Source organism: Rhizophagus irregularis, chromosome 20, assembly GCF_026210795.1.
Source record: "Rhizophagus irregularis chromosome 20, complete sequence".
NCBI lineage: Eukaryota > Fungi > Glomeromycota > Glomeromycetes > Glomerales > Glomeraceae > Rhizophagus > Rhizophagus irregularis.
The window spans coordinates 2,678,711-2,694,086 of NC_089448.1; the positions used below are offsets into that span (position 1 = coordinate 2,678,711).

Consider the following 15,376-nt stretch of genomic DNA (forward strand, 5'->3'; position numbering starts at 1 on the left):
TACTATTTAGATTTATTATGTTTGATATTAAATAAGCATTCAATTCAAAAATAATTCCGAATTAATTAATATACTGAATTGTTATTCATTATATCCTCTTACTTTCATACATGTATTTACTAAATTCATTGGTGATTCAAGTCTTTTTTCAATTACATTCCATAATTTCTCGTTATTATTAAAGAGAATACGAGATTACTTTTATGAATTATTAAGGATAAACCGTAATACTTGGAGAAGTAATATAGGGATAAAACGTGAAACTTGAAGTATAATGATAAAACTTGAAGTATAGGGATAAAACGTGAAGTATAAGGATAAACTTGAAGGATAAAACTTGAAGTATAGGGATAAAACGTGAAGTAAAACGTAGAGTATATTACTTACTCGTAGAAGTAGTATAAGGATAAAACGTAAAGTATAAGGATAGTATAAGGATAAAACGTGAAGTATAAGGATAAACCATGAAGTATAGGGATAAACGTGAAGTATAAGGATAGTATAAGGATAAACGATAAGTATAAGGATAGTATAAGTATAAGGATAGTATAAGTATAAAACGTGAAGTATAGGATAAAACGTAAAGTACAAGGATAAAACTGAAGTGTAGGATAAAACGTGAAGTATAGGGATAAAACGATAAAACGTGAAGTAACTCGTAGAAGTAATGCAAGGATAAAACGCCAAGTATGATACTTATTAGTAGACGCAATATAAGGAAGTATGTTACTTACTAGCAGGAGTAATATAAGGATAAAACGTAAAGTATGATACTTATTAGACGACGCAATATAAGGATAAAACGTGAAGTATACCGATCTATACGAAACAACGATAAAATTTTACTTTCCTCACTATATAAGAGAAGATATAAATTAATGATACTTTTCAAAGATATTCAATATGGAACTCGATGTAATATCGTTATATCGAAGTTTTGACTGTATTTACTAGAAAGAACTAAAAAACGGTAATATTTCTATTAATTTCCTGTTTGAAATATGAATACAAATATTTAACTACGTTTTTCTTTTGAAATAATTCCTCAAAAGAAAAAATACACTTAAATCATTTAATCCACTTAACTGACTTTTTATTTTCATTTCAACTTTTAGATATTTAAAAATTTTAACATGAAATAGAATCTAACTTTAGACATTTTAAATGCTTATTGAACAAAATGACACATAATTTCTTTTGCCTAATAAAAGTTTACAAAAGAGTTACAACTTACAAGTACAAATTTAAATCAATAATCTATTTTTAAAATAAATAGTTTGTATCTCATCATTCATTCATTTATTCATTCATACTTACTTATATCACCCATTGACCCGGACAAAAAATTTACTAAATCGGTAAGAAATCGGTTAAATTTTTTTTTCCCCTAAGAAAACACTTGTAACTTTTCCCCGGGTCAGTCTAATTGATTTGACATTATTATTACATGTGATAATTGAAATTAAAACGTGAAATGAAAATTAAAGGTAACATTGGTAACATTATAATCTTATAATCTTATAATCATAATTATTATTACTAAAATTGTTAAAGAAGTTACTAGGAAAATAAATACAATCGTCATTGGATAATATAATTCCGTAGGGGTGTAGGAAACTCCTTTGAGATACGTGTCAAAGATCTTCTATCTTATACTTAATATAAAATTTGTAGATCTCTATGAAAAAAAATTTATTAATCCTTACCATAAAAGTAACAAAAATTTTCAACTTATAGGTCCAGACCCTCAATGTTACTTCAATGAGTTTCTTGGGCACCTATCCGAATCCAATCCAATCAATTTAATTAATTTTAATTGCCGATCTGTAAAAATTATTAATCGCGTAAATCTTGTAAATCATATATATTAACAATACCAACAATTTTTTGTATAGGAAATTCAAATTTGCTATATCGGAATGATCTGTTCCGTCAAACAAAAGTAATAAAAAAAAAATTATATATCACAGTCTATCACAGTTTTTTTTTAATTTCACAAATATGTCAATACGGGTAAAAAAAAAATAAAGTTTTTACGGATATTAAAATATCCGAAATGATGAACTTTTTTAATTGTATAAAATGTAATACAAAATAAAAAGAAAATCATAGAAAAAAAAAATTTAAAATAAAAAAAGAAAAAAGTTATTAATGTTTTTTTTTTTATTAATTAATAGATAAAGTTTGAGACTTGCATTTTTTTCATTTAAAACAAATCTTGCTTATAGAAATCTCACTTTTTAATTTTAATCTTTTTTTGTTAAACATTAAAAAACGAGTATCTATCTACCGGGTTAGCAACGGGCCTTAATTGGTATAATTTATATAATTTATATAATGGGTACAATCCTAATAACTGACCGACAATTTCCATCTAAAAACCGGCCCTTTAACCTTAGTTAGTCCTAATAATTATTAAGTTCTTTATTAAAAGAATATTAATTAAATGAAAATTACATATTATATTAAGTTGATTTGTTTCGTTAAAAAAAAAAAATACAGCGATCGATTTATTATTTTTACTATAAAAAGATTAATACATCTATTTTTCGAATTTCGAATAAACATTTTTATTAATAATGACTAAAGAATAAACAAAATTTTACTTACCACCATTATTTTGTTTCATTAAGTGATCAACTACCAAGACATGGTGTCATTATTTTTCGAATTTCGAACCGACTTCAAGTCTTACTTTTCATTGTTATATATTACCCGTTTTCAAATATCGTAATATAAATCCATGTTACATCTTTTTTTCGAAGTTCGAACAAATATTTTATTAATGCACAAATACAGTATATTGTGTTATTAAATCTCATCGTGTTTTGTTTCATTAAGTGATCAACTACCATAAGAATCATATCATGATACGAATGGTGTTGAATTTCGAATCATACAATATTTATTTAAAAGAGGACAAATTAACTTTCAATGAAAATGTATTGAAATTATAGATTATCGTGTTTTGTTTCATTAAGTGATCAACTTTACTATACAAAATGAACACAATTCTTTTTCGGAGTTTGAAGCAACAAACCTTTATTAATTATTAAACAAATCAAAATTCAGTGAATATATTGAGTTATAGTTTATCGTGTTTTGTTTCAATAAAAAAAATAATATGATCATCTAACATCATATTGAAACTAAAATTTTATTTTTAATAAAAATGCGTGTCTTGTTTCATCTAAAAATATAATTTATTGTTACAATAAAAAAGATCATGTCACAAATGATGTCATCTTTTTTTGAATTTTGAACCAATGATTTATTAGTGTTAAAGAATCAACAAATTTACTTTTAAAGATGTATCGTGTTACATCAAATCTTTGGTCTTTATTTCATTAAGATAAGAAATCAATTATACATCTTTTTTTCGAAGTTCGAACTAATATCTTTTTATTAATGCATTTAAATAATAAACAAATTAACTTTTCAAGAATGTATTTTAGTTATAACTTAACGTGTTTTGTTTCATTAAAAAAAATCATACGATAAAGTATTAATAAGGGTATAACGATACCAGTGATATCATCTTTTTCAAATCAAATAACTTTTTTATTAATGCAGTTAAATAATAATAAACAAAATTTTTACTTTTTTCTATCAATGTTGTATTATATCTCATCGTGTTTTGTTTCAGTGATCAACTATTCATACTATAATATACTATGAAAGAATCGATGAATCGATACATCTTTTTTTCGAAGTTTGAACTGCATAAACAAGTTAATTTTTCATGAGTGTTATTGAATTATAACTTAACGTGTTTTGTTTCATTAAAAAGGGATAAAAAGGGAACATGGACACAAGTGATACATCTTTTTTTTAGGAGTTTGAACCAACAACTTTATTTTAATACAGTTAAATAATAAACAAAATAATTTTTAATGAATATATTTAATTATAATTTATCGAGTTTTGTTTCATTAAAAAATACTAGTGATCAACTATTATATAATAAAAAGAATCATAATATATATTCATATATATATCTTATCGTGTTTTGATCAACAGAATCATAAAATTCCAGAATGATCGACTATTTGTACTATAAAAGAATCATAATACATCTTTTTCTCAGGGTTCTTGGTATTGGTTCGGATATTAAGGATATTAATGATATAGTTGATATAGTATTAATGATATTAATGTGACATATCTTATCGACATAGTGATCAACTATTGTACTTATAATACAAGTGATATGTTTTTTTTCTCAGGGTTTCAACCAGTTAATGCAGTTAAATTGTGACATGTTTTCATTATGATTATTATGATCAACTAACTATTGTACTGTGAAAGAATCTACTGTAAAAGAATCATAATAACAAGCTTCTCAGGGTTCGAACCTTTTAAACTTTTTAATGCAGATGTTGTGTCATATCTTAATTATAGAAATCATAGTATACAAAGTATATCTTTTCTCAGAATTCAAACACCTATTAATGCAGATATTGTGTCATATCTTTAATTATAGAAATCATAGTATACAAGTATATACAAGTGGTACAACTTTTTCTCGGAATTCGAACTATCTTCCGAAACCTCAAAGAAAATGCATGTCTTGGAAGATAACTTGATCAACTATTATACACTGGTCGAAGTGGTTGGAAACCCTGGTGTACGTGATTAAAACTTGTCAAATTTGCATAATATTTCCATAAAATTTCCATAACATTTCCACACCATTAAAGACCTGATTTTTTTCAGAGTTTAAACTAAATAAACTTTATTAATACTTGAACCATTAATGCAGGTAATAACTTATTTTTCATTATAGATATATTGATCAACTATATCGTAACTATAATGCAACTATGCAAACTAATTGTGACATATCAGATATCTAATCTTCACAAACTATTACAACTATTGTATTGTGAAAGAATCATGATATGAGTGATATATCTTATTAATGCAGATAAATCTTATAATGATTATTATTATAGTGATCAACTACTATAAAAGAATCATGATACAAAGGAGGGATACAACTGATATCTAACTAAAGAATAGAATAAAGGGATGTATTGTGTTTGTATTATTTCTTTTCGTGTTTCGTGTTTAAACACTATACCTTAAATCGTTTTACGGATATACCGAGAGAAAATGAAGGATAAAATATCATCCCAAATGGATAATTATTTATGTAAACTATGTAATCAATCTTTATTATTTTTACTTCAGTTAATGATTGTCAGTATCATGGTTTTTGTGTAATGTTAGATCTATAATAAAAATTATATTTTGTATTAATGTTTTTTTTTTTTTTGAAACAAATATTTAATTACGGTTGTGACAATCAAAAAAAAGATCAAATATTTTCAAGAAGTGAGTATAAAAGGAAACAATTTACAAACTTCCCACATTTTACCAGATCTTGTGAACTGATCGATTGGTAAATATTTATATTTGACTTAAACACGCGTTAGACGTTATCGATATAAGTTTATACAATTTTGGAATCATAATAAAAAAGACAACAACATTTATATTGTTACAATTGCATGAAATTATTATTAAAAATCCTAAACCATTTTTTTTTTTATTTTTTTATTTTATTTTTTTTTTTTAAAAAAAAAACCTGTTTATGTTTGATATGTTTGATAGACATAATACCGCGTTACGCGTCCCTGAACTTGAACTAATTTTCTTTTCTTTTTGATAATTTATTACATTAATGAATTTTTTAACCAAACATATTAATTATATTAGTAATATTAAAAAAAAAAAAAAAAACGTATAGTTAATATATATTAGATCTCCATATTATGTATGAAAACCGGTATCATAATAAATTTGGCGTAACATCAGGGTTTTCTTCCCCGTGTACTAGTGATTTCTTATCGGGATTAGCATTTATTTATAATTTGACTTTAATATCGTATAGTATCGTATAATTTCGTATAATAAACGCTTATCACTGATCTATAAAGGGAACGATCGCGAAATCAGGGGCTAAGGAAAGATTTAAAATTAAAGAAAATGAAGATTAAAGATTGAAATTGAAATAAATGATTGAAATGAAGATTGAAGAATGAAAATCGAAGTAAATAAGAAATTAAAGTAAATGTTTAAAGTATTAAGAAGTATTAAATGAAGATTGAAATTGTTGAAATTGAAATATTGAACATTTAATTATAAAGGGATATATTTATATTGAATAATATCACCACTATATATATTTGTATCTTTATACAATACTATCAACAAACTGAAATATATCGAAGAAAGGTCACAAGTTCATAAGGTCATACGAATAAGAATTATATATCATTACACATTTATGTCAATGTTTACTCTTTTCTTGGAATGATTTACATAAAATTACATGTAATCCCCGAAATGTCAACACTTTTCAATTCTATTTATTCTATTTATTCTATTTATTCTAATTTCGAATTTTTATTCGTTTAAAACCAAGATTATACATTTTAGAAAAGATTCGGATAAATTATTGGAGATTGGGGTAACCCCTTATTCGATGTTAAAATAAACAATGATGGATGATAATGGAAATTTTTTATCGGATAAAAAAAAATTTACTTAAAAAAGGGGTTGGTCAAAGTATATCATTGATTCATTGTATTCAATCAATAAAATTCATTGAATTTTACAGCAAAATTCAACGATATACCGACAAGTCGATCAACCACTCGTTGACAAAACCAGGCAAATTAAAAAAACAATGATTTCATAAAATTAAATTTAAATTTTTTGTGGCGAAAAATAAAGAAAAACTTTAAAATTTAAAAAAAAAAGTTTTTTTTTTCTTTCGGTAAAAATAAATAAAATAAATAAATAAATAAAAATAAAATAAAATAAAAATAAATAAATGAATATTTTTTTTCATTGAAAATAATATTGAAAATAGTATGAATATAATAATAACAATCAAATTATTTAATATTTTTTTTTTTTTTTTGGTCACTAATAATAAATAGAAAAGTTACCTTTTGGAAAACGAAATGTCTATATGTTGCAAAAAAAAAAAAGGGCTCGGAACTTTCAATTTTTAACCATAAATAATCATAAAAAGTAAACAATTTGTAGATCATCAACTTCTTGTTCATGTTGTGAAATACATTTTTTTCGTCTCAAATTAAATGTCGACCAATCAAGATTTAAAATATAATTTCAATTTTCATTTTTTTTTTTTCAATCACCCAAAAAAATCATTTTCATTTTCGTTTTTTTTTTCGAAGATCAAATCCAATTAAAGTATTTATTGTAATATTTGTAATATTGTAATATTGTAATAATATTGTAATTGTAATATATAAATAAATATATAAATATATATATAATATACATTATATATATTATATATACATTATATATACATATATATATATAAATTTTTTTTTTTAAAAAAAAATAATTTAATTATGGTAAAAAAAAGAATAAAATAGATTTTTTCTGGTAATTTTTTTTTTTTAAGGTTTTTACTTTTTTACCAAATTAAATTTTTTAAACCAATCGAGGAGAGCACCGAACTAAACCCTATTCATTCTTTTTTTAATACGACTCGGAAAATTTAAAATTAAATTTAACTAAAAGTAGATTTTGATTATTTTATTAAAAAAAAAAAAAAAAAAAAAAAAAAAATCTAAAATTAAAAATTAAAATTAAAAAAAAATAAAATTAAAAAAAAAATAAAAAATAAAAATAATATTAATAATTAATAATAATTATTAATAATAATAATAATAATAATAATATTAATAATAATAATAATAATAAATAAAATAATAATTATAATATAATTAATACATTCAAAAAAATATTTTTAAATATTTTAACCATTTTATTATTAATATTTAATAAGTATATTTGGTAATGTGATTACGTAATACCACAAAAAAAAAATGATAATACATCGTAATTAAAAAGCGGGAAATAGATATAATATTTTACCCAACAGTTTGGGGAAATTAAAAAATGTCACCAACATCCTTTTTTTTTGTGTTACGTAAATAAACATGTATATGATAATAGGATTACGTAAAAAGTTATTATATCTTTTTTTAACGAAAATGAAAGAATGATTATTATATGATATATATATGTATATATTATATATATAAAATAGAAAAATCAAATAAAAATTTTCTGTATAAAATTATTTTGGTGTAATTTTTTAACGAAATATGGTAAATAATCCGAAATAAATTTATCTTTTAATAATATTATTTTTTAAGATCAATTAAAAAAAAAAATGGAAAAATATAGAAACATTTTAATAAAAAAAGTTTTTTTTTTTTGTCGCGAAACATTACATAAATTTATTATATCGTCATATTAAATAATATTTGTACATTACATCACATACATCATTATTGATTAATTTATCCCCATTCAAAAAAAACCTTTCAAACTTTCAAACATAAAGTTATGCATTCTGCCGTTATACTTTTTAATCTTAAAATATTTATAAGCGATAATATAATCAATCACATGGTAAATTAATTAATTTTAATTTTACAAAGCAATTTATTCCCGTCTTTTTCTAAGTTCTAACAGGAAATCTCGGAAATTCACCTTACTTAGTTACTATACATTACACCATATGCAAGGTATACACAGTACACGTTGTTTTAGATTCGTTTCATAATGTATGAAATTGTGAAATTTGTGGAATTAACCGAAACTTAGCCGAAACGATTTTCAATCACAAGTAAAAGCATGGCATATACAATCATACCATAATTCATCATCAGGTTAGTAAAGATCATCAACGAGGTAAAAAATTTTCTTTTTTTAAAAAATATTAATGATAAAAGAAAAGGAAATCTCGATGATATCTTTAATTGTACGAAATTAGTTTTTTTAATATAAAGAAGATCAACAGCGCACATTATACGTACTTTACTGTACGTTACATTACGCAAACAACACAACATCACGTAAACTAACGCACGGCCTAAATGAGGGACAAAAAATGAATATTTATTGTAAAAAGAGAAATTAATACCAAAAAGTTCATTCCGGTTTTTCGAAGTTTACCCATACATAATAGTACATAAAAATTTCATCACGTACATAAACGAAAATGATGTAAAATGATCGCATTTTAGGATAAAGAGAATTTCACAAGTTTTAATATTACTTGTATCATTCTGATAATATTTAGTAATCGTATTACGTACACGTTTTTAATTGTTGAAACTTTTTTCATCGAATTAACTTGTAAATTCTATAAATAGGTAGTATAAAAATGATATGTTACACCATGTTAATAAATGATATATATCCAAAAGAAGACGTGGTGTCACATACCATGAAAATCATTTACCATATTGGAAATTAAAATAAAAAGATGTACTAAAAAAATTATAGCATTTATAATACATAAAATACATTTTATACGTAATCAATCACACGATATACGATAATTTGCAATATTACATATTTACATATTTTTAGGGAGTCAAATATCCAAATATCCAAATATCCAAATATCCAAATATTCAAATATGAATAACCTAAACGAAAAAATTCTTTTTTAAAAACTATTTAACAAAAGAAAGTTTTTTTTTCCATCCAAAAAGAAAAAACTTGATATTATTATTTTATTTTATTTTTTTCGATAAACCAAATTTAGGATCCGAGAAAAAAAAAAAAAAAAATTTTTTTTTTATTTATCCTAATAAGCAAATGATTTTTCTTTAAAAAATTTCTAATTTAGTATAAATGCGTTTTTTTTTTACAAGTCATATGATCAATTCGATAACCTTGTAAGAAAGGTAAAAAAAAAAAAGGGCCGATTATTAAATAAAGTGGCTTTTTTTTTATTTAGGTATAGCAGATAGGGTGAATTGATTTACATTACACATCAAGTTTCAAAAATCAGATTACATATGCCCAAAGGCTAGATCACTCCATTATATTACACGTGTTTAATTGGATTGTTAAACTGTTTATACGGCTTATATTGAGAAAAAAAGTCCGAATAAGAAATTATTATTTTAAGAAAACTCAAAATGTAACTGCGCCACCATATTTTTATTTTGGTTGGTTAACTAAAAGTTTATTTAACACATTAACACATGTATACAACTTTTCAACTCATTTAGGTGACATTATTTATTCACATTCATTTATTTATTCCTTATATTTTCTCATTCAAATCAAATTATCATTTGATTAAAAATAAAAAACAAATATAACAAAAAACAAGTATCAGAACTCAATTGCCAAAAGATACAAAAAAAGGAAACCCCATGCACGGTAATCAAAACATAAAAATTCTTTCTCTCACGCGCGAATTTAATGGCGTTAAATATTATAAATCAGAATTAATAATAAACTAAAAGGTAACAACCTTACTTAATCTAAACGATAATTGGAAAAAGGATTATAATATTAAAGGACATAACCGTATAAATATTATTGGATATTTTCCAACAATGATCGATTCTTTTTATGATTTTTCTTACTTTGTATTAGGCTGACAATTTTGAAACCGAAAAGGATTTGGTTTCTATTGTATTTTAAAAATTATATTATATTATTATTATTATTATTATTATTATTTTATTTTTTTATTTTTATTTTTATTTTATTTTATTTTATTTTTTTATTATTATTTTTTATATTATATTATTTTATATATATATATATTATTTTTTATTTTTATTATTATTAAAGCAAAACTTAAACCACATCTCGTATCACTTTGAAAAAAAAAAAATTTAAATGACTCAGATATTTTATTTATAATTTATTGGTGTCCTTAAAAAAAGTAAAAAAAAAAATAATTTTTTTTTATTGGCACAAATAATAAATTAATAAGGATATATTACGATCTATTTTTTGTTAATAGCTAAAGTATTTTTTCAGTATTTGATAACTATATTAGTTATACACATGATAATTTCATAATATCAATATTGTTGCAATCTTTTTAGAGTTTAATTTTTCGTGTTTCAAAGTTGGAAACGATCTTTTTTAACTGATGGCTTTGTATCAAAAAAGACACATGTTTAAAAATAAAAGAATTACATATGCGATGTTACCGTTAAACATTAATTAGATGTTTCGTATATGATAAATATATGTGTTTCTGAAAAAAAAAAAAAAAAATATTAAATAATTTAATTACAGTCAAATAATTAAAAACTTATTTTATTAATTAACTCACCAAAAAAAATGTTATTATGCAAAATGCTATTTGCTATTTGACGAAGGAAAAAAAAAAAAAAAAAAATTTATATATATATATATATATGTATATACATATATATATATAATATATACTTAAAATGATTAAAAATCTTACATACAGTAAAAATTAATATACACAAAAAAAAAAAATTAAATTAAAATAAAATAAAATAAAATAAAATAAAATAAATAAAAAAAATAAAAATTTTTTTTAATCACGGATCGCTCGTCACATTCCATATATATAATACTTGTGTTTATATAATTATTTTATATATTATATATATATATTAAAAATTTATATACACTATTACATTCAATACATATTATAATATATATATAATACAAAATTTATAATAAAGATTACCTTGATTTGTTTCTCATAAAACATAGATAAATTAAAAGGATGAAAAAAGTGTTTACAATATGAATAAAAAATTTTTTTCTTGTTGATTGTTTTCAAAAAAAAATATTTCCCGTTAAAATCATAATCTATTTATCAATTAATAAAAAAAAAACAATATAAAAAAAAATATTTTTTTTTTTACTACCCCCGTATAAAATGATATATTATAATAAATAAATAAATAAATTACCAATATAAAGGAAAATAATTATTTGAAGTGCGGGTGCGGGGAATTTTTTTTTTTACAATGTTATCAAACTTTATTATATTATTATAAGTATACTTTGTAGTATACCGTGTCCGTAAAAAATTCCATATCATCCTAATTTATGTTCGAACTTTCAATAAATAAAAATCGTACATTTTTTTAGCAAGAAAAATATAGGAAATATTTATTTAATAATTTTTTTTTTTTTTTTAATTTTAAAAAAAAAAATTTTTTTTTATTTATAGTACTTTTTTTATATACCTTTATTCTATTTTATTATTATATATATTTATTCACGCAAAAAAAAAAAATTCCTTTAAATACAGAGTAAAATAATTTTCGTCGTTAAAAAAAAAAAATTTAAAATAAAAAAAAAAATTAAAAATTATATAAAATAAAGAAGAAGAAGAAAAAAAAACTTGATATAATTTATAAATTTTTTTTTATATTTTTAAAAAAATTTTTCTTTCTTCTTTCTTTTCTTCAAATTATTTTTTTTTTTTCTTATTTCTTATTATTTTTCGCGAAAATATAACTAACGATAAATAATAATAATAATAATGGAAATAACACGCTTGATCAGGTAGGTTTATTTTTTTAAATTTTTTTTTCATTAAATGCATTTCTAATAATTCTAATAATTTTTCAACATATTATTTTTATATACATTACATTTCAATCAATATTTACAAAATTTTAAAAAAAAACATTTATTTTTACACGTTTACGAATAAACGTTTTATACGTTTAGTAATGGTAATCCAAATTCAATAAAAAAACAAAGACATTCGCAATTATTATCTCATATCAATACATCGGCTACTTTACACCATTCTCATAAAGAGCAACTTAAGACGACATCTCAAATACAAACACAGCAGCAATCTCCAACACATGTTCATCATCATCAACATAATAATAATAATAATCATCAACAACAACAACAATTACCTCGAATTCTTTCACCCGTTCCACTTTCACAACAACCTTCACATCCTTCACATCCTTCACATACCATTTTAATACCTTCCCCAATACCATTACATCATCATCATCAACAATCAATTCCAACTCCTCCTCAATCTACTCAGATTCCATTAATGGATTTACATCCTCCTCCTCCTCAATCACAACAACAATCACAAACTCCGACTCATACTCCTCCAAATCGTCGTATTGCTCATATTTTATCCGAACAAAAACGTCGTGAGAATATTAATTCTGGTTTTGAAGAATTAAAAAGTATCGTACCAAGTTGTCGTGGATGTGCTGATTCGAAAGCTGTGATATTACGAAAAGGTAAAAATTTGAAAAATTACAAATTATATTAATATTTTTTAATTTAAAATATGTATGTATATAATAATTTCTTGGAAGAATAATTTTTGAAATTTTGAAATTTTGAATAATTTTTTTTTTTTTGTATTACTCTCTCTCTTCTCTTCTCTTCTCTTTTCTTTTTCTTTCTCTCTTTTCTTTTTCTTTCTCTTTTTTCTTTTTTCTTTTTTTTTCTTTTTTTTTTCTTTGTGTGAATGTTTGTAAATTAATTTTATTAATACGTTATTTGATGGCATCGTAATACAAGGGATTCACATGGGTTTGCTAATTTAATGGTACTACTTTAAAAATGAAAGGGAAAGAGAAAGTAAATTATTCTGGGGATCGATGCTTGATATGATGTGTTACATTTTTAAAATATTTTAGTATTTCTAGTAAATGCATTTAATTAATTTCACATCTTTTTTTGTTTATATTAAAAAAAAAATTTTTTTTTTTTTTTCTATATTTTTTTTTATATACTGTAGCCGTACATTATATTCAAACCCTTGAATCGGAAATTCAAAAACTTAAACAACCAAATAATAGTCCAACTACTCCAAACGCGTCAACTACCGCTCCATCTCCAGCAATGTCGGTAAAATCTGGTCATAATGTAACTCATAATGTAACTCATAATGTGACTCATAATGTACCTCATAATGTACCTCATAATATACCTCATACTATACCTCATACTATACCTCATAATGTACCTCATAATGTACCTCATCATAATGTAAATGGAAATGGAAATATATCTTTACCATCTATAACAACATTACCTCAAATGCAATTACATGGAAATACTACTGGTCCTTCTGTATACAATATTTCAGATTTTAATAATCAAGAAAAAAATGTTCAAAATGGTCATTTATTAGAACATCAAAAACAACAACAATATATGAGCCAATGGCATGCAATTAGAATGAATCAAAATTATGAACCATCATCCCCTACTCACCAATCACATTATCAACATCGACAAATATATCATCAACAAATGCATAATCATCAAAAATCTTTTACTCATCCTGTACCTCGACATCATAGTCAATATTCTGAAAATATAAATTGGAATACGGCTGGGGATGGTGATTATTATTAGTAACTTGCACTACTGGTGAACATGCGTGAAAGCATGCTGCAGTTTTTCGTAACAATAAAAAGTATGATCTGCTTATAATTATCGTTAACTGCGCCACCTAAAGTATCTGATCTTAGACATAAAGAGACTAAATCTATCCTGTCGATAAGACAACGAAGACAAAATGATGAGCAGAATTCTTTGTCTTGATAAAAGCATGACAACACGTAATGAAGGACCTATCTCCTTACCTTTTTTTTTTTTATTGAGCATTATCAGCACATATCACCGCAATTAAAATCTGTGGGAAGAAATTTACCTTTAAAAAAAACATTATGAAATCATCATTTCTGTATTTGGACATATTTGAAAAAAAAAATTTTTTTTTTATCTAAAAAAAAAAGAAAAAAAAGGACTTATCTCTCTTAATATATATATATATGTATATATATATACGTACATACGCATTTATATATATATATGTATAAAAAAGAATAATTCATTAATTAATATTTTTTTTTTCTATAAAATATTTAAACTATTTAATACTTTGTTAATATATAAATTTGAAAAAAAATAATTTCGGTTATTACCGATATCTTGCATCATATATATATATATAAAAAATTGACCGCAGCATATCGTATCGGGGAAAATCTTGTACAAATTTTACGATAATTGCTTCGTCTTATATTTTTTTCTCGTGTAATTTTTCGTGTCTTTATTTTTATTTTTATTTTTTCTTTTCTTTTTTTTTCTTTTTATTTTTTTTCTCTTTTTTTTTTCGTGTTTAATATGTTTAATACCCAAACAAAAAAACCATTCAGAATAATTTTACATATGATGGCTATGTGAATGATTCCATAATTGGAATTCCCAAGATGATTAACAGGTTTTTATTTTGAAAGATTCAAAAAAAGATGAAAAAAAAAAAAAATTATTATTTATTTGTACAATTAAGAGGCTTTTTGTGTATGGACTGTGCGAAATGTATCATAAATTATCATGATCCCTTAAAACCTGATGAATGATCTAATTTTGGTAATTATTTATTTATTGTTCATATTGTTCTAATTTAAAATTTCGAAACAATATTGTCAAAAGAGAAATCCGTAATATCGATAATAATAATAATAATAATAATAATAATAATAATAATATATTAAATAATTTGATAAAAAAA

The 15,376-nt window shown here is 22.7% G+C and overlaps 1 protein-coding gene across 1 annotated transcript; it reads left to right on the forward strand.

Moving 5' to 3' along the window:
* Positions 1 to 12,346: 12,346 nt before the first annotated feature.
* OCT59_013171 (uncharacterized protein) lies at positions 12,347 to 14,214 on the forward strand (the record flags this gene model as incomplete). Its single annotated transcript, XM_066140642.1, has 3 exons — positions 12,347 to 12,369; positions 12,538 to 13,085; positions 13,592 to 14,214. 3 exons carry the CDS (start codon positions 12,347 to 12,349, stop codon positions 14,212 to 14,214), a joined length of 1,194 nt encoding a protein of 397 aa, XP_066001507.1.
* Positions 14,215 to 15,376: the final 1,162 nt, after the last annotated feature.